General features: G+C 42.0%; 1 protein-coding gene across 1 annotated transcript in view; it reads left to right on the top strand.

Annotated features, from left to right (window-relative positions):
• Window positions 1-26,588, top strand: part of cacna1ia (calcium voltage-gated channel subunit alpha1 Ia) — a 138,310-nt gene that overhangs the window by 9,675 nt on the left and 102,047 nt on the right. Inside the window, exons 2-4 of the mRNA XM_049561715.1 lie at window positions 2,006-2,139; window positions 11,185-11,282; window positions 18,965-19,124. Coding sequence (XP_049417672.1) covers window positions 2,006-2,139; window positions 11,185-11,282; window positions 18,965-19,124 — 392 coding nt within the window. The remainder of the gene's footprint in view (window positions 1-2,005; window positions 2,140-11,184; window positions 11,283-18,964; window positions 19,125-26,588) is intronic.

The raw sequence follows: 26,588 nt of genomic DNA, 5'->3' as shown, positions 1-26,588 counted from the left end.
TCTCTTTCCAGAAATCATGAGCTGGTTACTCCAGATAATCCACAGACCTTGTTGTGTGAAGTTTCGTGTGGGAACTGTTATCTTTCTACCAAAGTACACCCACCAACTGTATCATTGCGCAGACAGAAGAATGTGTCTACTGTTAGCTCACCTAGCACAACTATACTAGTTAACATTAGCTAGTTAGCATAGCTGAGGAGGAAGCCATTGTTTAAATCCTGCGCTGTCTTCTCAATCATGAGTGATGCATGTTTCTTTCTGCACAGTGATATGGTTGACAGGTGTAGTTCGGTAGACAGAAAATAGTTCCTACACGAAACTGCTCACCAGAAGTTCTGTGAGTTATCTTGAATAACTGGGTCATGATTTCTGGAAAGAGACATTTCTGTTGAGTTTTTCAGATGTTTTACTTCCATTACGATGGAGAGAAGGCAGACATCTCTGATATACCCAACACTCACACCAAAACAATCTTGATTAATAATTAGAACTACAGGGAAGAGGAAAAATCAGTCATTTTGATTTTGGGTGAGCTGTCCCTTTAAGCTTATTAAAACTTGGGCTGTTTTAACCTTTCAGCTAAAGATTATATTAGAGTATGTTTTTAGAGTATGTTTTCCTTATCATTTGCACTTGACCTGAGACTGTAACCAGCTTAAGGTGCTACCCTATCTGCAGATTTTCAAAGAGCAATTTAAATGGGTAAACATTCTCGCATCGTGGGTCAAACTCTTCATTTCATATTTAGTCAGCAAAGCAAGTATTTCAAGTATATATAACTTTGAGGTTAAACAGCAGTACTAAATGTATTATCTCATTTTGTGGCTTTGTGCACAGTTTGGGGAGTCACGACAGTTTTGGAATAAACAAAAAGGCTTGTCATCATCTAAAATTCAAATTATGACCAATGACTTATGAACAAGCAGCCGTGCAGCTTCATTGCTTTTTTGAATATCCGGGCCTCGGAAATCTCTCTGTCAAGAGATAGCAGCTTGAGTTATATGTAGTAGGAATATGTAACAAGGCAGCAAACACAGTCACACAGCCTAGGGCAAAGCACTGGGAGAGAGTTCCGAAAATACAATAGGGAGGTTTAGCTAGTGATCTGAACATAATAATGCAAGCAGGACATGGCAGAGATATGAGCTCATCTGTCTTTCTCTCCATTTATCTCTCACTGTCTCTAATGTCTTCATCTTTGTTTTCTCTGAGGTTTGACCTGGATCTCTCTCACTTTCCTTTTTTCCTCTTCACTTCTTTCTTCCCTTGTGATTCAAGTATCACAGCGTGGGTTGCTTTGCACTGGGCACCATATGTTTTGCGGGGTATTACATTAGTACAGGCACATGTTCTCAGTGCAGCCATAAGCCTTTTTTTACGCCATTCAGATCACAACATTAACAGTAAACTGGGCTCGAGTGATCGCCACCAGCATTTTCAGTCACACAAACACATGAAGAGCACATCAGCCTTGAGTATCACATATTCTGTTGGTGTGTTAGATCATGATTTGTGGTGTTTTAAAGGGCAGTTTGATGGAAAATAACTAACTTGACAGCTCCTGTGAGCTTTGGGATAAGTCTGCTGTGGTGCGGCAACACTTAAAAAGTGTCAAAATTGTCTTTGAAACATTGAAAACAGAAGGTCATGGATTGTTTTGAGGTATTTGAATTAGATAGGGATCAGACCAAAACATCACTTGAGGCTTGAGAAATTTGCTTTAGGGCACATGTCCAAAAAAAAGCACAAGCACACGCACGCACACACACACACACACACACACACACACACAGAACAGATTTAGTGTTAATGGCTAAAGAGTAATTTGTCCTCACCAGAAATAATAAGTGCTCCTTGTTCATTAACAAACTGCTTTGGATGAAAAAAATGAAGAGGGAGCTCTAACAACAGCTTGAGCCCACTACTTAAGTGCCCCAAGAACAATGTATCAAATGCATCTTCTTCTCACTTTCCTCCATCTTTATCTCCCTTTGTCTTCTCATAGGCTTTCGATGCATTTATCTACATCTTCTTTGCATTGGAGATGGTGGTAAAGATGGTGGCTCTTGGGATCTTTGGCCGACGCTGTTACCTGGGAGACACCTGGAACAGATTGGACTTCTTCATCGTCATGGCTGGGTAAGCAAGTGTATCATAATGATAGCATTAATTCTACTTCTGGTAAAGTTTGTGTGTCATGTTGTTCAGGGGACATTAATGGCAAAAAGCAATATTTGCTTTTAATGACGAAAACTTTAAAACGTCTGTTCCACGTTTTTCTCCTCACTGACTTGGTCAATCCATGTGAAATTTGGCACAGTGGTAGAGGGTCATGGGAGGATGTGAATGAAGCAATATTACATCAATTGGCCAAAGGAGGGCGCTATAGCAACTGATTGAAATCACAAACTTTGAATGGGCATATCTCGTGCCCCGTATGTCGTAGAGACATGAAACTTTGCACAGAGATGCCGCTCCTCATGAGGAACAAATTTGCACCAAGAACCCATAACTTCCGGTTATATAGATTTTCCACCATTTTGAATTTTTTGAAAAACACTTAAAATCGATCTCTTCCTAGGAAGTTTGACCGATCTGCATGAAACTGGGTGAACATAATCTAGGGACCAATATCTAAAGTTCCCTCTTGGCAAAAGTTGGAAAACTTACTAAAACTGAGCTTCTATAAGGCAATGAATATTGCGGAGGGCGTGGCTCATCACATAAAGGTGTATTACATCTCAAGGGTTTCACCGATCACCACGCAACTTTGTAGGCATATGACCACACATAATCTGAAGGGACCCCTCCATTATTGACCCCATCAAACAAAATGGGGGCGCTACAGAGCTAATTTATTATCTTGGCCTAACCGCCATATTGATTTTTACTAAACTTGGTAGATATGTAGAACAGGACGCCTCAAGGTGACTGGAGAAATTTAACTCTAATTGGCAACTGGGTGGCGCTATAACAACAGAAAAATGCTTAAAAATGGCTAAAATGCGACCGATCGCTGTGGCTCCCCCTGTGGTCCAATGTTATGAGTTATGGTATGGTATGCTGTACATAATCACGGAAACTGTCAGTATGTTCTGTCTGTCCCATGTGTTTCTACTCACTGACATGGTCAATCTATGTGAAACTGCACATAGGCATTGAGGATTGGCATAGGTAGAAGGTGACAAAGCTACCAATGGGTATGGACTTATAGATTAATAATACAGTGTCCATAGCATTTAGCAAGTAAGGAACTTGTCTATGATGACTGTGGCTGCCCTCACACCCTTTTCAGTGTTGTAGATTAAATGTTGGGAGCGTCCTATTTTGTGTGGATATGTTTGACTGGTGAGAAAGTTGTTATATAAAGATTTGGACCACAACAGTCTATTCTCCGATAAAAAAAAAAAAACAAGAGTATGACTTGTTTCAGCAAATGCCAAAAATGGCATATGTTTGCATTCAACTGACAAATTGCTGCTGACATTGTTGTAGGGCCACAAAATCCAAAAGTCAGGGAAAGCCAAACCATAACTAAAGACCCTTTTAGGGACGACATGATGACCTCATTTTATGAGTTGGAGGCAAAACACGACTCTCGACTCTCCACCACAGGGCTGTAGGAGTCTTAAAATGTTTTTTTTTGTGTTATTGGGAGCCAGAATAGAAGGAGTCATGGCTGAAAACTTAAATTTTATTACATACCGGCTGCCACTGCCTGTCAACAAAAACAAAACCAACTATGGTTAAATGCGATACGATGAAAGGACTGGATGGAGGGGATCATAAAAATGCTCTCATGTGCAGTGCACACTTCATATCAGGTTAGGGAAAAGTATTTCCTGTTGTAGGGATGAATAACGTTATGTATATTAAGGGTTATCATGTCCACCTCATCAGAAATTGGGGAGGTATTAAGAGGAATATTGGATTTCTCCATAACGCTAACTTTTTAGCACGTTAGCTGACGTTAGCTATGATAGCAAAACAAACTGGAGGAAACCATTCAAGTGTCGTCCTCCTTTGTAAGATTGACATAGTAACCAACCACAAAGCCGGCCATCCCACCTTTAGCAGTCCTGTCAAATCATCCATCCACTGAGTGAGAGCATACGGGTCGGCCAGTCTGGTCCCTTTGGTCTGTGTTTACTTATTCAAGTAACACTCGTGGTCCTTGAGAGTGAGTGACCTGACATGGTGCGTTCATAAATTCAGTCTGTTGCTCTACACTAAAATGAGAGCCCTGTTGGTCGAAGAAACCGAGCGTTATATTTCTACATGAATGAACGAACGGTGATGTGAATTACACATTCACTCAGCTTGGCGCTCTGCTGCTCCGCCTCCTCAGAGTGCCCAGGGAGGGCTCTGCCACTCCGAGAGTGCGTTGCTCTGGATAACCTAATCGTACATTCCAACAGTGCTCCGAATTTACGAACAGTCCAGTTTATGCCAGAGTGCACTCTGGCACTCGGAATGAATATTTCTGAATGCAACACTTGCGTCATCTTCCTCCATTGTCTAAAGCAAGCCAAGAGAACTTGCTAGCTGGTGCTAGCTAATGTCTGTAGAGAACTGTATTGCCTCCAGCTAAGCCCTGCCCACCAAAATACGTTATACTGTTTACTGACAGTAAAAGGGTATGTGATAGTTTTTTGGGCACTGACAAATATCGTCATCCTGTTGATTGTAGAGTCCTTTCAGAAAACACTTTTATGTGCCGTTCAGGAGAGGAATAGTATTTGTCATTACTTGGGGCACTTGTTGGCTCCAGGACTTGTTTCCCTGCTCTGGTTGTAACAGACTGTCACTATGACTCCACTCCCGTTTCATCTACTGCTTCTAACTCTTTGTTCATGGGTTTTGTAAGCTCTTTATTAAAATCAGAGAGAAAATTAATAACGCCGTCAAGAGCTGTTAGGTGCTGCGTGATTTTCAGTCACTCCAGACATTTTCACATTTTCATCTTTGGGAGTGTGTGTCGCGCTGATGATGCAAGATGACAGGTCACCAAAACTGTCTAATGAATGAGTAACCTGTCAGTCCGTGAGACTTCATGTTTACAACTTCTGTTTGCTGTGTTATACCTCAGTGTGAACACTAAACAGACCAGAAGGCAAATGAAGAGGGAACCAAACTCCAGGTGTCATCAGCATCCATTTATTCAACTGCTAATTGGCTTGTCAGTAAAGTTCATATAATACTTGGTATTTTACAGAATTAGAACCAGTTTGAAAAGTTTTAAAAGCAGGTGATTTACCAGTGTGGCCTTTATGCCAGAGTATAATCAACATTGCAAAGCGACAGTTCACCCCAAAATTGAAAATAGGTATTTTTCCTCTTACCTGTAGTGCTATTTATCAGTCTAGATTGTTTTAGATATTGCCCTCTCTTGAATATAATGGAACTAGATGGCACTCAGCTTGTGGTGCTCAAAGCACTAAATAATACATTTAAAAAAAAACTAAGCAGCAACATCTCTTTTCAGAAATCATGACTCAGTTACTCAAGATAATCCACAGACCCTGTTGTGAGCAGTTTCATGTAGGAACTATGTTCTGTCTGCCAAACTACACCTGCAAACCATATCACCATGCTGAAGGAAGTGTGCATCTATTCGTGGATGAGAGGCATTTGAGAGAAGGCAGACATCTTGGGGCGTCGGTTGCGTAGTGGATAGTGCTGGCACCCCATGTAGAGGCGATGCCTCGCTGCAGCGGTCACAGGTTTGACTCCAGCTTGCAATCCTAGTGGGCGGCAGTAGCTCAGTCCATAGGGACTTGGGTTGGGAACCGGAGGGTCACCTGTTCAAGTCCCTGTCTGGACCAAATATGGAGCATGGACTGGTGGCTGGAGAGGTGCCAGTTCACCTCCTGGGCACTGCCGAGGTGCCCTTGAGCAAGGCACCGAGCCCCCCCTTTGTGCATGTATAGGTCCTGTTTGTGCATGTGTGTCTTTCGGCCCTGTGTGTTAATGACAAAAGAGTGAAAAAAATTGAATTAATAAAGTATATGAAATTAAAAAAACAAACAAACAGCTGATATCTCCAATACTCAGCAACTCACACCAAAACAATCTAGACTGCTAAACAGCATTACAGGTTAGAGGAGAAATATGTGTTTTTAATTTGGGGGGTGAACTGTCCCTTTAACAGTATCGCCACCAACCCGGGAAACATGTCAAATAAAGCCTCAGAGACATTTCTCCGGAAGCCCATTGTACATGCAACATTGTGGAGTGTCCTCTGAGAATACAACCATAAGGCATCTACCTCCGGTACCCTGCCACAGACACCAAAGCATAACAGAAGACTGTGCCTGCTGCAGTATGCTACAGTATGGGGTATTCACCAGGGTAAAGATGAGAACACGCTTGAATTCTTCCGCATCAATTAACACCAGAGCACTGCCCAATACTTGATTGTGGGGAGTGGGTGGCACAAATGTTGTTTTGGACTTCAACATATGTTTACATTGGAAGTAAAAATAATTTATTAGTCACACGGGAAAACGAAAAGAAAGGAAGGAATGAACTAAGAATTCAAAGTTTTCGAGAGACGCCCACTGCTGAAATGACACCTGCCCACAAGAATATACAAAACCGTGGTCATATATTGTGTTAGTTATTGCATAATTTCGGCACACTCTTACAAAGTGTCCTTCACACAGGCTGCTACCATGGGACACATTTACACACACACTAGATGGATGCACGTGCACAAAACAAAAGCAAACACACCTGCTCAAACACCTGCTCTGAACGAAGGAAAATGAGAGGCTCAGACATGGACGATAAAGCAAGTGTGTGTGACTCTGTGTGTGTGTGTGAGAGAGAGAGAGAGATGGATAGGGAGAGCGGCTGGTATAATAGCACACAAAGAAAGGCAGAGCAACAGACTTAGCAGGGTAGGTGGAGGGACATTCATCTTCATTTGAGCTGAATCACTTTATCCCCAGTGGATGCTCATAGTTTGTGTGTGTGTGTGTGTGTGTGTGTGTGTGTGTGTGTGTTAGTGGCACAGAATTACCCACACAGATTACAGTCTGTCATTTTATGCCTTTTGAGTTTGTTTAATCTGTGTACGTGCTCGCCTGTGTTTGTATATGCATTTGTGCGAACGCCTCCGTCTTCGTTTTCCTCTTGGCAGCAGCCATTAGATTAGCGTCTAGGCTAATTGCAAGGGGCATTGCCAAACTTACCAGGCCAAATCACAGCCGACAGTCTGCTATGAGCTCTGTGTCTGTTACCCACGGGCACCACCTCGCTCTCTCACCCTCCCTCTTTCACCCTCCCTCTTCTTCTTCTTTCTTTTTTGCATGCTTGGATGCACATCTTCCCTTGTCATCTCCCCTTCAGACCCCATGCAGACCAGGCTCTCGTCCAGACAGGCTCTAAAGGGGGTTTCGTGCTTTTGCTCCTGCCGCATGCAGTCTGTTTTATTTTCTATACTGTATATTTTATCTTTGCCTAATCCACTGCGCTGAGACTTATTTTTGCAAGCCTGTCTGCTATCTGTGAGAACAGATATACTGCAGCATGTCTCCTTGTGTGTGTCTGCTGTGATACTTGATCCAAGGATGAGGCATGACCCATTTCATAAAAACTCAGCCTTGCATTCCGTATTTATTCTAATGTATGCCTCAGATAGGTTGAAGAATGTTACCAGGTCAAAGAAATGATAAAAGACTTTCTCACACTGAGCCGAGCCGACTGATGTTTTTATTTTTCAAGCATATTAAGGAGCTGTGCCGTGACTCAACCTGATGGACACACACCTGGTGCATCTTTTCAGATATATTATGCAAGGACACCTGATTACATTTGGTAGACTTGCCCTTCTAGTCTACAGTAGATTGATTGTGATTCATGATTAAACAGGGCCAAACAAGACGGCACTGCAGCTGTAGTTTGGGATATTCAGCCCTTTCTCTTGGACACACTCACAGTTTAAAGTATTTCTTTTTGCTGTCAAAAGCAAGAATGATGTTTTTTATGTAAATGATGCAGAGAAACTACTTGCTTCAACTTCCCTGGTAACTTTGATGAAGGGATTTTGTTAATTTGACAGCTACAGATTTTACATGTCAAGAATTGAGACTCTTTTTCCTTGTCTCTCATGTTAAATGTGCCTCTGAACTCTTCTCACAAGGTCTACCCTAGGTTTCCCCTGAAGCTCCGCATTTCATATCGATATAAACATGCACACACATGCACACACATGCTAGTCACAAAAGCATGAATGAGATGAAGGCGTCACAAGCAAAAAAGGAATGTGAAAAACAGAGAACAATCATAAAAAGGACGCTTCCGGCAGTCCACTAATTACCCTCCCAAACACAGCGGCCTGATTGATGTGTACAGGAAGAGACACTTCTATAGAGTGCGCAAGCATACGCACACACATGCTTTTGTTGGTGTTATCTATCTAATAGTTTAGCTCTAACTCTGTAATAGGCATGGGATGATGTGAAAATTTCATGTCCCAATTATCTTGGCTAAAATAATTCATGATATTGTCCCAATGATCATCAAAATATGCTTCAAACTAAAACTTAGTAAAATCACTTTATCTTACATGTTTTACCTGCAAAATGGTCATCTGTTTATCAGTAACTCACCGTATGTCACCTTAAATCTGGAAGAAAAATCTCTCATGACTCCTGTGAGCGGAGAATCCAAAAAAGGCGAACGTTGTTAACCAGGATCGTGTTTAACATCGGCAAAACTATACCAAAACATTCGTTTACAAACACTCAACAACTCGTGCAGAATAATCAAAGTCTCATTCATCCATTTATATTCCCAGTTTTTTAAGAAGACATGTATTTTTGCTATAACCTTAAGATTTAAAATGCATCATTAACAACAGGCTCATGCTCGGCTGAGTGGCACGCCTGGGCACATGTGCTCTGCTCAACCAGGGCTCATACGCAATTTTAGCAAAAATGCGTGTGTTTAGGAAGAACTGAGCATACAGCTAAATAGATGACACTTGGATTATACTGCACGAGTTGTGTAAGTGTTTGTAAATAGATGTTCTGATATAGTTTTGGATGGTCCCCATTAACTTCAGTTCATAAACAATGTTCGCTTTTTGGATTCTCCGTTCATCATGGAGGCATTCCAGAAAAACAAAGCTTTCCTCACAAATTCAGGGAAACACATGTTGAGTAATCACTACAGATATGGTCATTTTGTGGGTGAAGTGCTCTTTTGAGAACGGCATCATAGCTTTGGATATGAAATAATGCTAATGCTTTATTCAGATAATTTGCATTTTTTGAGGTTGGCATGTGCAGCTTGTTTTTGCAGAGTTTATTTTATTGTTTGTTGGCCAGCAGTCTGTTTGGTTGCTGCTGGACATAATATGCCCCAAAGCTATGGAACACACTACCTATAGGTATCAGGAAAGCTAGCTCGCTAAATATATTCAAAAGAAAGCTAAAAGCATATCGGTTCACTTCAGCCTTTAACTAGCTCTGACTTCCTAAAATCTTACTTGATTTTATGATTTACAGTTTTTTGTGAATCAGTTCTGTTTTATCTCCATTATGTCTATTTTCATATAATGGACACGATAATGAAAATTCACCATGATCAACTCATTGTGAGTGTTTTTTGCCGTGTTCAATGATAAAATGATTTATCATCCCATTCTTACCCTGTAACCTAATCAAGCTATATAAAAAAATCACTTTCTGTGCCCTTGAGCTCACTAAAGGGACTCCATGTATGTTTTAATTGTTTCAAAACTCCCTTTTGACATTTTATCCGCCTGTTCAGTCTCTGAGCAGCTCACACGAAATCATTAGAGCGACCACAGATACCTTAATGTTTGAGACAGGTTGTAATAACACCACTGCGCCCAGTCGGATCAGCCCGGCCCCAAAACAACTCTTATGCTCTTCTCTACACTGTGACATTTTCATCAAGCTGCTGTGTGGCATTTCTGTACTTCCCTCTACAGCGGGTAAATAAAATTGATCTGCAACGTGCCTCTTCGTTCTTGTAAGGATGCATTCTTTCAGATGTGGGGCTTGTAAGCTTCACAGTAAGAACAAAAAGATAAGGCTGTTGCCACTGGTCCAAAAAGAGTAAGCATCTCACCCAAAAGTGTGATCCTGCTCCATCCATAGATTTATTTTAGACATATATCACGTATGAATAAATTGTTAGTTTGCCTTCCAACTCTTGTTACACCAAGTAATCCTGCTCAAGTAGCTGGGCAGATACTGCACTGTGGTGAAGGGCAAATAGAAAGAACTTCCCTGTGGGACGAATAACGTATCACATTATTATAAATGGAATTGTTTGTAAGTCTATCTGTGAGAGAAACAGTGAGCTTGGCTTGTTTTGTGAGAGCCAGCGGATGTGCTCTGGGTGTTATTAGCTGGTGGTGCTGCTGCTGCTGCTGTTGGTATCATGCTGTCCCAACACTACTGTAGCCCTGGGCACATCGATTCTGCACACAGACACACTTAAAAACTATTACACAATATACGCCATTTGCACTACAACGCACACAGTGTCATTTTCGCTCTCATTTTAAACACATACTGTAAAACTCACTTCCACTGTCTCTGTTTTGATGATAACAGTCATGTAATGTAAGTGTGCTACATTCAAACATACACACACACACACTGTGTTCACACACACATACACACATGGCAAAGCGTGGCCATTCTCCTGTGAAAGTGGTTTGGGTTTGGGGGCACAAACAGCTTAGCCATGCTGTGGAAATGACTTGCTAACAGATGCCAGGCTCTGACTGAGCCACAACATCCTGCAGGCAACACTTAGAATAGAATGAATCCCTCTTTTTCCCGCTCCCTCTCTTTCTCTCCCTCACCTCCCTTTCATGTTATTCTCCCCTTTTGATGCTTTGTCACTTTATCCCCCTCACCACTTTCTCTTGAGTGTTGCAACGCTCTTTGCAGTGCATTTCCCATGCTGTTGAAGCTCACACAGCTCTGAGGGGGGGTGGGGGGTGGGGGGGGGGGGCCGGTGAGGCTGGATCAAAGAGTGACCATTGATGTTGAGTAGAGGTCTCTGGTCCAGCTGGCCACTGTGGTAATCCTTTTTTGTCATATTGCGAAGCGGCAGCTCACCCAAGCAACTACAGAAAGGTTAAATGATGTTCTGTTTTTCTTTGTCTTTTCTTTCTCCCCCTGTCTGTTTATCCAGGATGGTAGAGTACTCTCTGGACCTGCAGAACATCAACCTGTCGGCCATTCGGACAGTGCGGGTCCTTCGGCCCCTTAAAGCGATCAACAGAGTGCCAAGTGAGAACATTTTAAGCTTCAGTGTGTGTATTTGTTTGTGCAAAAGTGTGGGCGAAGTGTGCTTTCATGTGAGTATTTTCTGTAGACTGTCCTCCCAAAAAAATGACACATTAACACTTTATTTGAAGGTACACATATTCACCATTAACTAGTTGCTTATTGACATTAATATAAATAGCATATTGGCTCTTTATAAGTCATTATAAAGCCCTTGTTAATACCTTATTCTGCATGACCATAATCTATAACAATATGGCCGCTAGCTAGGAGTTTTCCCTAAATAGCCTCATAATTACTGCTTATTGATAGGAAGCAAGGAAGGTGTTGTACATGAATTACAATCTTAATGTGCTCAATATGGACCTTATACTGTAGGGGCCTTTTAATTGCAGTAGTTTTGTGCTACAGTGGATTTACTAAGTGTGAAGGGGAGGCAACATTATAATGGGGAATCCATGTGGATTAAAGTGTCGAACCAAGAGTGACGTAGTTATGATCAAGATGCCACTTTAGAATGAGGAAACATGTTCGGAGTTACAACTACTTCACTTAGAATTATTAAGACACAAGGTATCCTCATGCAATGGTTTGCACGATAGCCTACAAAAATTCACACACATCACTTAATATACATATAATACTCATACTGTACTTACGTACAGTTATAGAGGTTAGATTTAGGAAAGAAACATGCTGACAATGTACCCTAAAATGACTCAAAGTTCTGAACACCAGTCTCCTGGGGGAAAGTCCTGTGTTTTTTGAACACCCACTGCCCCATCCTGCCTCCTTACTGGACCACTCCAGACTGTTTCCTTCTTTTCGACTTGCAGCGCATCGTTCATGTGATTGCAGTCTTACAATGTGTGTGGGTCATGTGCAAATTACCAGCTCGTAATTACGTAGGATATGTACTAATTTAGGTGCGTGACTGTGAGATACCATACAAACAGTGCATGGGAACAGCCATTAACAATTGTAGTTTTGTGTTTTGCTACATAGGTATAGACCATATTTATTAAGTTTTATTAAGGGAGAATAGCTATTCTTGCAGTACTGCCACCTTACAAACCATATCAAGATCATAATTCATGTACAACAACTTCCACACTTCCTATCAGTAAACCTCTGACCTCTGGCATCAACAAGGCATTTTCACCCAGAGAACTGCTGCTCAGTGGATATTTTCTCTATGTGGGACCATCCTCTGTAAACCCTAGAGATGGTTGTGTGTGAAAATCCCAGTAGATCAGCAGTTTCTGAAATACTCAAACCAGCCACATTCACAGTCACTTAAATCACCTTTCTTCCTCATTCTGGTGCTTGGTTTGAACTTCAGCAGGTCGTCTTGACCATGTCTACATGTCTAAATGCATTGAGTTCCTACCACATGATTGGCTGATTAGCTGTTTGCGTTAACAAGCAGTTCAACATGTATACCTAATAAAGTGGCCGGTGAGTGTATATATAACATGATGACAACCAAGATTCTGTTCTTAAAACTAACCTAACCTGTGGGGGCACTAATTTAGGAAACGCTCCTTAGAGGGTATGAACAAATGAAGTATGTGGTCATACGGGTGGAAGACTTGTCCTTGTAGTTTGTCTCTGTGCTCATGTGTATCTGTCAGTCCACATAAAGCCCAAACGCATCTTCATGAAAACTCATGTATATGTATTACATCTCTGGCTTTCCTTTTTTTGTGCACCCGCGTGCCACCTGTTCCCCACGGGGATCATTAAACATTCATCTTATGCTTAATCACACAGCCAGCTCAGGCCCTGAGTCACAGCTTTATCAGATTTACAAACCATCCATTAATGCTGCTCCACTGATCAGTCCGTGACCATAACCCTGTTCCTCTCATCTCAAACTCAGTTCTTGGCCAAACTTTTTAACTCCTATTGATTTCTTTGTCCTGCTGCTCTAACGGGGAGCTCTTAATCATTGTAAGCACCAATTAGCCAGCCCAAGCTAGGTGCAGACTGGTCTCATCGCTTAGTTCCAGCACTTTAGCAGAGAGCCGAGCATTAGCAGCTAATGCTAATTGTGGGTAATGAAGTTTGAGATAAGTCAGAGATTCTCGTTTTAATCAAAAAAACGGCATGCTTAATGTGAGTTTATACTTTTTTTTATGTAAGTGACAAATGTTTTGACACACACTTTGTCTTTTTGAATGACTGAAACATTTTTGGTAAAACTTTTCCTTTGTATCTTAAAGTCACTGAGAAAGATGGTCTCTTCCAAATAATCATGAAATGAGTCCGCAGCAGATGGAGCTGATTGCATGAAAGCCCTGTTGCCTAATTCAGTTTGGGCCTCGGGGACAGACACTGCAGCAAAAAGAAACCTTTCTAGTGATCAGAAAGTTTTACATGCGAGGCAGAGAGACGAGCCTGCTTGTGAGATGCTTAGTGGCCACACATCGGAAAACTGCAGGTGTGGACTGCTGCAACACTTTGTCCACAAGCTTTGCTTCCTTTGTGTTTCTACAAGCCAACATCCAAAGCTTTTCTATCTGTTTTGTCCGCAGCCAATTATTTTATCTTTTCTGCTTATATATCTTGTTGTTTTGCTTCTCTGCTGCTTTCAGCACCTCCCTCTGAAAATCTTTAAATTCTTTTTAAACACACCTTTGAGACCAATGCATGCATACAAATCCAAAAGTATAGCTTTTCCTTTACCTAGAGCGGATTCCTACTGATTTTTGCACACTGTGTAAGAGCCCAATCACAGGAGATTCTTCATATTTAGTGTAATTACCTGAAAAAGCAGCCTGTCCTCAGCGCCGGAATTGATTTAAATTTTCCACACATTCCGAAGGGCAAGTTATCTTTCAGGTTGGAGCCGTCCCACTCAGCCCAATATTTTAGACACCAGCAGCACTCAGAGAATATGGAAGTTAACTGCATTATGCTTCAAGTTCCTGATTAGGAGATATTGTGTGCAGTAGAGTGGGCACAGTGTTTCAGGGACAAGTTGTAAACAAATCTGCTATTCTCGAGATGATTATGCGTCATGGCATGAATCTCCAGATACATGGGTTTGTTAGCATATGCATAGTGGCTGCTGCATATGCATATATGTGTGTATTATAGACGTGTGTGCATGAGCCAACTCAGTTTCCCTTGTGCATATTTGTTTGTAGTGTCATCTGCGGGCATGTGATGTATTCATACCGTTACTTGTTTACCTTGTGATCAGTAAGCTGCATGAGTGTGCGGGATTTTGTCCCCTATCAGTGACCCCATTAGGGGTTAGGAAGCACGCGGATAAAGCTATTTGTTCCCTGTTTTGTTGGATCGTTACTTTGCCCACAGATACATGGGGAGCACGAGCGCATCCTGACCCCTCACACACCTCAATTTGTAACCCTCCAACGAAATGACAGATAATAGTCCCGTGCTGTGTGTGCGTCTCCGTTTGTGAGTGCTGTTGTGTTTGACTTCTTTTTCTTTTGTGAAATTGGTGTGAGGTAGAAGGAGTGCTAGACAGAACAGGAGTTGGGGAGATGACGAAAACTATGGAAGCTAGTGTTAGGAGGAGGAAGAGAAGAGAGGAGAACTCTCCGGGTTTAGTACAGTAAATAGGCAGGCAGATAGCTGTAAATGTGTTTCCGTTGTGGCGCAAAGGGAGGCATCCATCTTTATCTGGGAACAGCAGGAGCTGGCGAACTGGTGCAGTCACCAGGAGAGAGAGGGGTTGAGGCAGGTAGTGGAGGAAAGACAGAATAAGACAATGGAGGTAAAGCATAAAGAGCTGCGAAAAAGATTTGTGCGACACCATACTGTTTCTTTCCTCTGTTGATTCTTTTGTTTTCCTTTCCTTTAATGTTTGCATTTTGTTTGCATGCACCCTGTACTCTTTCTTTCTTTCTTTCTTTCTTTCTTTCTTTCTTTCTTATTTTGGCATTCCCTATTTTTCGGCACACCCTCAGGCTGTGTCTCATTCTTCCGCTCCCTCTCCCCCCCCACTCTATCTGTCTCTCCCTCTCTTCACCCAATTAGGCCTAATGGAACAGTGGCCTAATGACAAGGACCCTGGGGAACAAACACATTTAGACTCGCCTCCAGCCGCCACCAGAGACACATACACACCGGCGACGCCGCTGCTCTCCATTTAATACCAGTTGACGAGACAAATTAACCACAGGAGGGAGACAAATTAGCCAGAGGAGGACGGGTGCATACTCACCTCCAGATAAAAAAAAAAAGTCTTTCTTCTGCGTTCCTGAGATAAAATGTTCCCAAATTTCTGTTTCCTTGCTTTATTACTTTCTAATCCAAAATGGACACATTAACTTGATGTCAATGTGTCATTCAGAACTTGTTTCTCAGCAGAGAGCTCGGTCAAAGTCTGGATTCAACTTGAATCTTTGAAATAAATCATTTGGCAAATGCTGCATATTACACTTTGACCACTCTTACACCCAGGCTACACTGCCTTCCTCTACCTGTGCGTGACGGCTACCTTGCTGAACTGCTGTGGCTCACACTCATGCTGTGTTCACATAGACAGCGTTGCCACTGTGGTGGTGTTGCTGCCTGCCAGCCCTAACTTTGACACTGAGTTTACCTTTGATAATGACCATTAATATTTTACAGTAAAAGCCTTGTGTTAATAGATGAAGGATTCTGTTCACAGAAATCCAGAGGGCTTTTAATTTGAAACAGAAACATAAAGAGTTACTGCGCAGGATTGTCAGTTACATCCTCAGCAAAAATAAAGTAAAAGCTAACCACAGATTCACGTTTCACGTTTGGCTTTTCGCCTCACTGTAGTTGCGTACATCTGGAACTGTGTCTCTTGGATGCCTGCTAGGGTGTCTACAGGTCCAGTCCAAATGTTTTAAATGAAGTTTTCTTGATACAAGGCCTTAAAAAGTCTTAAATTGTCTTAAATTGTGATTCGATGGGTTTTGAATAGTTTCGGTCACATTACCGCGAAAATTTCTCCAGCCTGACAGGCCCAATGACTGTTGACAATTATCGGACAGACCAAAGAATTGCAATAATAAATAGCATTTATGACAGTGATGGAAATTATCTTTTCTTTTTATATTAAACACATTTGACTGAAACTCATCCAATTGTTGTCATTTTTTCTTTCTGTTCATTTTGAACTGACATCAGTGTGTTTACATGGAAAGAGTACTGGTAGTATGAAAAAGGTATTAAAAAGTCTTAAAGTCTTTTTGTAAAGCCTTGACCTCACCTGAGCGCCATAAATGTCCCAAACTCAGAAAATAAGGAGGGAACCGCTGAAAAATACACTACCACACCCACTTTTAACGTAAGTGATGACTGAGAAGAAAATTCTACATAGTATATCTTTGAAAATAAATATTCTGTTTGTATTTGTGACATATTCCACAATAACAGACACAGAAACAAAGGTAAAAGGTGGGATGTTGCTGGTATGATGCCATTGTCACTATCAACAGTTAATTTCAATGTTTATTTTTGCTGCGAGCTTCACACCTCATGCGGAAAAAATAGTCTGAATCTTTAGATGAGCTGCAGCTGAATCACCCGGTTCACACAGGCAGCGTGGATGCTCTAACCTGCTTACATGAGCACAGAAGGTAAAAGGGAAGAGATTCCGCAATGCACGAGCACTGCTCATGCAGACCCGTGCGTTTCCATTAAATTACTGAAAATCAATTAATTCTACACACACACACACACACACACACACTCACTCACACACTGTATGTTGACTTAATGAATAGGCCTCTAAACATGAGCACACACATTTTAATGGGAACATAATCAGTGATAGCATTGATTAGCTATTAAAGAATAGGGAGGACATTAATTTTTTGCCTCTAGTCTTTTTGTTTACATGCTGTTGTGTGTAGTGCATCAAGTTAAGGTGTTTGCATTCTAGTAAATACTGTCAAGGTGTGTACAGTACATCATCATCATCATCACTCTCTGTCTGTCTCAGCTTCTCTCCTGTCATTCAGTCTGTTGTTTCTGTAGATGCAATGTTGTGTTTATGACACATTAACCTACTGTTGAGTTGTTATTCACGAATCCCAGTATGGCACTCAAACACACACGCATAGTCACACTCATAGTGACACCAAAACACACACCTCTCTCAGGTGTCAGCTCGGGGTTGCTGTGATCTCATCACTGGGTTTCACCTCTCGGTCTCTCTGTCTTTTAGTCCAATCATCTGTCATTATGTTCCACTATTCACATCTCAATATGTCATCACTGCAGGGCGGGCACTTCCACAGTGGATGAGGTCATCATTGTTCGACAGGGGACACGCTTGTATTTCTGCAATTAGGGTTCATCCAATCATGAATGAGACCGCATGTAGCTTGATTACGTTTGTTTGTTAGTGGGGTGGACTGTAGTTAGTAGCTGTTGTGGCTGTCTCACACATACATGCAAAAATGTGGGGAATGCTTTTACACTAATCTGTCCCCTGGCATTTCTATTTAATTACAACGTAATTGCAACAGCAAATATATTTTAAAGTGAAAGTAATACCATTAGAATTACACTTCTTAACAACATATTGAGGAAACATTTTTAATAAATGTATCTGAGAAGGCGCAGTGTATTCACCTTTTCTCCTGATGATATCCCCTACTAGAGCATGATTGATGCCTTCTATGGTCATGTGTAAGCAAATGCCGCCTGTTAATGATGCTGTGGGCTAACGGGCATGTAGCTACTGACATGTTTCAGATGATACGTCATGTTTGTAGTCGACCAATGAAGATGAGTTTACATATCACCTTGGGTTCGTCCTTCACCTTCTCAAAATGATCCCACACTTTGGATTTCCTGCCCGACATGTTGTTAACTAGCCTGTGGAATAACCGCAGGTACCAGCCCTGGAAATTAGGGGCTGTCTTTTATTGCCTTAAAAACACGAGGTCGGGCACTGGGACAGATGTAAAGCTCTGGGTAGCCCTGCACTAACATGATCAACATTTAGATATCTGTCAGCTGTGATTGGTTTGTAACCTGACTCCTGTCTGACTGCTGAGCGTGGCCACTTCCTGTGTCTGTCCTTTCAAATTAAATTCCCACATGGTCCAGTCATAAAAGTTTGGATTTATTTTGACAAGGTGCAACTCCTAATAGAGTTTCACGTTTTTCTTTTTTCTTTTATTTTCTGAGACTAAGTGACCAATGAAATTTTGTAGACTAATGATCTTTCTGGTCGACTATCGTTTGGTCGACAATTAGGGGGCAGCCCTAGGATCCAAACCCTTGTTATCAAAGTTCTGTGCCCAACATCCACCCTGACCACCTTCTTATGCAGTGGTGCCACCGAGGGGGCTTGTTCCCAACAAATTAAAGCTGTATGTTTGTCTCCTTAAGGAAAAGGACACCCAGCCTATTTGAAGAGCAATCGGTCACTTAATACATGCTTACACAGATACATAACACATTAAAACTGTAACTGTTCTGGCATTAGTCCAAGCGCATCAGATAATTAGTAATATTACCAGTGAAATTAGAACCAAAGTAGTATGTCAGTATGCAACTCCTTAGCTCTCAAATTGACATAGCTTTACTAGAATTCCCTGTAATTGAGTTATGTTGAGAAGCTGTGCAACAAAGCAATCTATATGCAAATACTGTATTTCCTTATTGATAGTGTAAGCCTTTGATGATCTATCACTGATTGATTCAACTGTTGAAACACACAGGTATGCGTATCCTGGTGAACCTGCTGCTAGACACTTTGCCAATGCTTGGCAACGTGCTGCTGCTCTGCTTCTTCGTCTTCTTCATCTTTGGCATCATCGGCGTGCAGCTGTGGGCGGGGCTACTGAGGAACCGCTGCTACCTGGAGGAGAACTTCACCCTGTGAGTAAACACTGTAGATTAGTGTGTGTGTGTGTGTGTGTGTGTGTGTGTGTGTGTATTGTGCCACTGCATTTGTGTCTAAAAATTAAGTTGATGAACCATAATGTGAAGGTTATGGTGTCGTAGAGAGAATGTGACCCTCCCCTCAAACCTGACCTATATGCTTCCTATTCTTCTCCCTTTCATTGTGTCATACTTGTTAAAATGAAAAGCCATATTACAGTTATAAATCTGTGTATATTATAACATGGACAATTCGTTTTTGATAGTTTCCCCTTTCACATGCATTTTGAACAAGATTAAACGTACGAGGGTGACTGAAAAGTTTTGAGCCTCAAGGAAACAAAACAAGATACTGATTTTTCAGTGCTTTTATTTTTCAACATGATCCCCCTCAAGGGCAACACACTTGCCCAAGCGGTCCTGAAGTGCCTTTATCCCAGTGGAAAGGAACACTTCTGGTTGGGACCCTAAGAACTCCTCCACTGAAGCTTTGTTCAAGTTGGGGAACATGTGGAAGTCCGAGGCAGCCAAGTCTGGTGAATAGGGTGGGTGAGGAAGAAGTTAGAACCCATAGTCATGGATGTCATGATGGATTGTCAGGGGAGTCCTCTGGTCAGCATTCCTGGCCTCTTTTCTCGGATTTTCTCTCTGAGGTGTTTCAATAGGTCAGAGTAACAGTCTCTGCTGATGGTGTGACCCCTTTTTAAGGAAATCAATCAGCACTAAACCTTGGGAATCCCAAAAAACTGATGCCATCACCTTCCTGGCTGAAGGCATGAACTTGGCCTACTTTAGCGTGGGAGAGGGTGCATGCTTCCATTGCTTTGACTGTTCTTTTGTTTTAGGCTGATCGTGGTGGGCCCAGCACTCGTCCATAGTAATGAATCAAGCAAGAAAACTGTCCGCATCACCCTCTGAATTGTTTGTTGACACGGTACGCCGAATGCCCCTTGGAAACTTTTGAGAAGCCAAGCTCATTCTTCAGAAAATGATCTGCTCGCTCCTGTGAGAAGCCCAACCTGTCTACTACTTGACAGTGTTGACAATCGGCAATCTTGCATGATCACGTCCAGGGCAAGGCCAAGGTTTTCTCTGGTGGTGGCAGTTGGTGGTCTCCCAGATCTCAGCTCATCTTCAACACTCTTCCTGCCATGCTTGGATTCTTGTACCCAGCGATTGCCTGTGGCATATGAAGGGCCGTTGTCATGTAAAGTATTGAGCATATCTTGGTGGATTTCAGATGGTGGCATTCCTTTGAGATGAAGATATTTGATCACTGCACAATACTCCACTTTCTCCATTTTCAACAAATCACTGACCATTATTCACTTAAAGAATCTGCAAAAGTTTGAAACATGAACATGGCTAATGATAACAGGTAAAGATGGTAGATTATAGAAAGATATCATTTGGCTTGCCTAGCTTCCCATTTTCTGGGTTAGGCTCAAAACCCCTCGTATGCTGTGTATGGGCATATATTTATATCTGATAGCTTCCCCTTTCACATGCATTTTGTACAAGACTATACATATGCTGTATGCTTTGCATAACTCAGCATTTCTTCCTATCTCTCCTTCCATCTCTGTCTCTCATGCTTCAGAGCAACAGTAACAGCTCAGTTTTACACAGTTTGCAACTAAGAACTTGATTAGATTCCAGCTGCATGCCTCCATATTCATGACCCCGCATGACAGCATCACCTACTGTGTCTGTGTGTGAGTGACATTCACCAGTATTCAGGAGTGCTTGGTTTCATGGCATTCTCTCAGTTTCCTTTTTTTATGCTGCCATCAGCTCACTAGAAAGGCACACACCTCTGATGTGTGTGTTCTAGTATGTATATAAGCCGTGTATACTACTCTGCGCCTCCGTGCACTGTCTCCGGTTATGCTGACCCAGCGTTTACTAATGACAGATCCTATAGTCAGATGAAAGAGGACACGTGTCCGCCAGCTGGCACAGTCCTGCCTGTCTGCTCTGTCCTCACCTTAAACTTGAAAGGCAACATTAACCGTAACAACCTCTACAGTAATCGCTTTATGATGCTACTTCAACCAGTGTTTTCTGCATTTATCTTCACTGGGCTAAAGGGGGTGTGTCATGATTAGCAGAGCTACAGACTCCACTTTAACTTTCCTGCATTTAGTAAAGCAAAACTTTTAATCAGCAGGGTCAGTGGACAACTACAATGTTTTAGTCCAGCGTTAAACACCATTTTCTTTCCGGTAGACTGCGCTGCAGATTGTTGCTTATTATTTAATCAAAGTATTATTTTTGCATATTATTTTAAAGCATTGTACTAACATATTATGCAGGTTTGTCAGGGTGCTTGAGTGCTTAATTAGAAAGGTCGTGCTGAGTTAGCGCTTGAGGGCTATTATGCTAAATAAAGGGCTAACGTTAGCGCTCTGAGGGGTTATAATAGAGAGGGCTAAGTGTCGCGGTCGAGTGCAGCATTCACTTTGCCATTTTACAACCTCCCTCTTTTGATCTCTATCATTCTTTTTTGAAAGCTTATTCTACCTTATTTGTGCCTTTGTGGTGTATTCTTTTATTATTTTAACAAATTCTCCTATCAGACAAGCTGGTTCCCCTCTCAGTATCCTATCTATATGTGGTCCCTTTCCATTACCTCCAATCCTTATTTATTCCTGCAATAAATGGGCGAGTTATTGTGAAGACACACACACCTTTAAGCTGCCACATTTCAAAGCACATCTTCCACTAGTGGCCCTTCAAAAGCCATATTTATTGTAAAGGGAAGTTTGTTCCATGCACTCCCAAAGCAAGATCAAACATGTAGGCTCTGTTCCTCTGCCTTGGTCTCGGTTTCTATATATTTTTTATGTGGTGCATCGTCCTTTCTGCCGTGCAATCTTCCCCTCACAACTGTCCCGGAGTCTCAATTCATACGATTGCTGGAAACTGTCTCTTTTCTGTGCTACTATGTAGCCTTGATCCTTCCCTCTGTCTCGCTCTCTCATTGGCAGGTGTGTTCTCAGTGTGATGCCAGGTTTCGCTGTGCCATGCTGTGCAGTGCCAAGTCACAGGCAGGGAGGCAACAGCCTTCATTCATGCTCCACTACTCTGACAGGGTCCCTCTCTTTTTCTTTCTTTCTTTCTTTCTTTCTTTCTTTCTTTCTTTCTTTCTTTCTTTCTTTCTGTCTCCAAGTCTTCATCCCCTCCTTCACTCTAGCACCATTAGTAAATCACCAATTTAAATTCCACTGACAACCTTCCTCAACAGTTTTACCTGCGCCAAGGAGGTTATGTTTTTGGTTCGATTTGTGTGTTTGTAGGCAGGATTACGGAAAAACTACTCGCCCGATTTTCATGAAATTTAGCTGAAGGGTGGAGCACGGGCCAAGGAAGAACCTATTAAATGTTGGAGGGAATTGGAATCACAGAGCAGATGCACAAATTATTTTTCACTTTCGTTAACATTTTGAGATACGGCATTTGGCCTTGGCGGAAGTCTGAGCTCTCCAAGTGCCCTTCTAGTTTCTTTCATGGTGATTTCTAGTCTCAGTTTCGGGTGTCCTTCATAAACTCCACCGTCCTGTCAGTCAGTGCAAGCTCAGTGTGCCTCAGGGCATACCTGTATGCTGTAATCAATCAATGCGTGGTTTCTAAGCTACTCTCATTGGGAAGAGGTGCAGCCTCTGTGGCCACTGGTAAAATCGATCCTGGAGATGTGCATGCATGCATGTCATAAGTGCATGTGTGTGGTTTGTGGTCAAGGTGCAAGGAGAAAATCTCCCACGATGCATGTCGGCAGTATCTATGTGGCTATAGACGGGGAGAGATGGGAGGATCATGGAAATTAGAGAGATGTGGCAAGCAGGAATAATCTGACAGAGAGACAAAGAAGACATAAAGGTGGGACGAGGGAAGAAGACTAAGAGAAAGAAAAGGAGCGGAAGAAAGAGAAGGAGAAACAAAGAGGATGTACATCATGCATTTTTTATGTATGCACAAGCTTGAGGTGTATGTGAGTATATCAGGGTAAGCTGCAGGGTGGAAGAAACTGCTTGTGCAGGTGTGTGCTTTACATGTGACTTGCCTTCAGCCAATCTCGTTCTGATAAATCTCATGCAAACAATAAATAAATAAATAAAATGAGAGGGGATGTGGAAAATGATGTGCAAAGAGTAACAGGGGCGATGAGTGAGAAAAAAGACCAATAGAGAGACAGCAGAAGGAGGGCTGAAGGGACAGACAGTGTGATGAGTAAATACTTTAGGTCATGTGACCCTGAACGTGTGCGTCCAGTAATGGGCCTGCTGATGGAGAGGGTCTATTTTTGTCTTCCCCAGGTCCAGACCTTGGTATGAGCATCCACACCTTGCCCTCATTTACTCCACAGTCATGTCACATCACACAGACACCTCATTGGCCTCGCTGACTGGCTCAGCAGTGTTTGTTTTCCATTTTCCAAGACCTTTCTTACTGCTTTCCTTAGGTTTTGCTTTGATTAATGTCAGTTGTGTTCTCTTATTACTATTCCTCTATAATTCATTTCAGCAGCTGTTTTCACTTGCTTTGCATTTACATTCTCTCCTTTGCACTTAACAATCTATTGCTTTGAATTAACTTGTCCTGATTGTTTTCACAGAGGCAATAGGGCCTTTAATGCTTTCCTTTTTCATTCTTCTGTTTATTGGTTTTTGAAATGTTACTTGTATAGCCCCATTAGCTCATAACTACTGCAGTGGCAGCCAACATGCCCTGTAAATAAATCCACAGAGGAAGATAAGCCCGAGCTCCCAGGTGGACATGAAGTGAAAGACAGACTCTTTGACATGCTTCCATTAAAACTAGAGCGGTATGGGAGACATCTCGGGAAATGATGAGGTGCTTCAGATGGTGGCAATCAGTTAGATTCAGAATTTAGTGATGTGTGTCATTAACTTTGGCAGGAACTCACCACTCACTTGCTCACTCACGACGTGCACTCACAGGGAGTGAATGAGTTAATTGACTGTGTGTGTGTGTGTGTGTGTGTGTGTGTGTAATAGGTGTCAGCGCACGAGAGTGATGTGCTTTTCTGCTGATTTCACGCAAGAGCACACACATGCAGGATCTAGCATCGAGTTTCCACATGACTTAGTTTACATGATTAAACAATCTGTTGTCTGGTGCTGAACATACTTATTTTCGATGATGTGCTTGTCAGTTGGTTAGTTAGCTTGGTAAATGCCATTTTCATTTTGACTGCAGATTATGCAGCTGCCTCTGTGTCAGGACAACACACAAAGATCCAGTTAAGAGAGAACGACCTGGTTTCTCTCCGATTAAAAGCACAACAGAGTCTGCAGGTCCTTACAAGGTCTTAAGGTGTCTTAAATTCCATTTTTTAAATAAATATTAGGCCTTACAAGTCACTAAATAGTCTAAAATTTGTATTTGTGTCATATTAAGCCCAGTTCAGACCAATGACTCCCGACAAGACGAAACGATTCTAGAATGTTGCAGAGAAAAGTTGCAGCGGTGTGAACCAACCAGCCGGCCTGAGCTCGACTCAAGCCGGTTGATAGCATCACCTGCAACTCAGCTGGTCAAATTGCCGCCAGCTGGTTTAAGAACAAAAAGCACATCACCTGACCCTGGTCAAGTCAAAATGACTGCAGACAGCATGTTCGTTTGCTGCGGCAGGTGCTCCATCCCCGCCATACCCTGTTTCCGTCCTCACAGTGTGCTGGTGTTGGATGTTTTGTTTTCTGTTCTCCTACAAATGCAACTGTAGCCAGTATCTCACTATCACTCTCCTCATTCATATTCTAAGAAGTTACAATTTATATTCAGCCACAAAATAAGCCTGAAAAATTCTAAATCAGTATGGAGGTTCGGAGAGTTGTTGCATAGAGATGATACACCTTCTCATCTAGTTGCATTGGTGTGAACTGGCAGGTTTTTAGAACGTTGCAGAGCGGCACATTGCAAGTAGTTGCCTGTTTCAACTCATCTCGTTGGACAGGGCTTTAATTGCCACAAACATTGTATATACTTTCATTAATCCATCTAGCCTATTACTTTTTTTGTCAAACTGAGTCAAGTTTTTTTGTGTGAAAGTCCACATTTCTAGCGTGAAATTTTTAAACCCTATATGCTCCTTACCTTTATACTTACCCGCAAAGCCTGAATGTGAAGATGATTTGTCCACAAATCAGTCTTAAATGTGTTTAGAAATGATCATGAAAAGGTCTTTAAAAACATTTAAGTTAAGTAAACGCACAAGGATTGGTGGAAGATATGTGGACACGTCCTCTTCAGTGCTCCCCTCCGGTGACCTCATGGTACTCATTAAAATCCTACACTTGAAAGTGATGTATGATAATCTCCACCTATCACAGTCCCAGTAAAATGAGGTCCAAGTGTTCAGCAGGATAATCAGTGCAGAGCTGTCCCCGGCAGAACCCACTTGTTATTTCTGCTTTGTCAAGATCAGACCAAGGCTCATCGCCACAACTTACCCGTCTGTTTTGCACGTTCACATCCGGGGTAGGGTGAGGTGTCAGGGCTACATGGCTCTCCATACTGAGGTTTTTCAGACGCACACTTGAAATTGAGTTCCATGAGGAATCATAGACAAGATGGCTGTACAAGCAACAAAAAAACCCACACGTGTTTTCTTTATTAATTAAGATTTTAAAATGATGAAAACTATCATATTATCATAGTCGAACGTCATGTAAATATGGTCCTTTTCTTCATCAAAAACATAACTAAAGAAATGGCATGATGCTGATGTCTCGGTAGCTAACTAGCTAGCTGCATGGACTGCACTTGTATAGCATCTTTCTTGTCTTCCAACCACTCAAAGCGCTTTTACACTACATATCAGTTCACCCATTCACGCACACAGTCACTCACTGGTGGCTAAGGCTACCATACATGGTGTCAGTAACCATTCACATGCCGATAGAACAGCCAATTTGGGATTCAATATCCTTGGGCAAGATACTGAACCCCATGTCTGTGTGGACTGGAGGAGCTGGGGATCAAACTGCTGATCTTCCAATTAGGCTTTGACCTGCTCTACTCCTGAACCACAGTCACCCCAACCTGGCAAATTTCACATTACTATTGCTGATTTCTGAATGGGTCCTGCTTACATGATTCATCCCAACCTCCAGACCCCCACCTATCAATTTGTAGCATCAAACTTGAGATCTTGTGAACAAATCCGGAGCATCCTGACGACTGCATAAGGATGCCTATAGCCAACGCAAGAAATACCACCGCAACAGGAATAAAATAAATGCCAGTATCAATGACTACCAAAAACATTACTTGAAGAGTTGTCCCATTTCAGTGGGAAATATGCCAACCACTACCTGTTGTAACTCTGCTCTGAGGAGCAATATGGCACTTGAAAAGGAGAGGTAGGGTTTGGTAATAAGTGATGGCATTGGACCCAAATATTCACTTGCAACAGGAGTCTTTTTCATTTCTTTACAG

This window comes from Epinephelus fuscoguttatus, linkage group LG19 (genome assembly GCF_011397635.1).
Source record: "Epinephelus fuscoguttatus linkage group LG19, E.fuscoguttatus.final_Chr_v1".
In the NCBI taxonomy this organism is placed as follows: domain Eukaryota; kingdom Metazoa; phylum Chordata; class Actinopteri; order Perciformes; family Serranidae; genus Epinephelus; species Epinephelus fuscoguttatus.
This window is presented reverse-complemented; position numbering and strand designations above follow the sequence as displayed.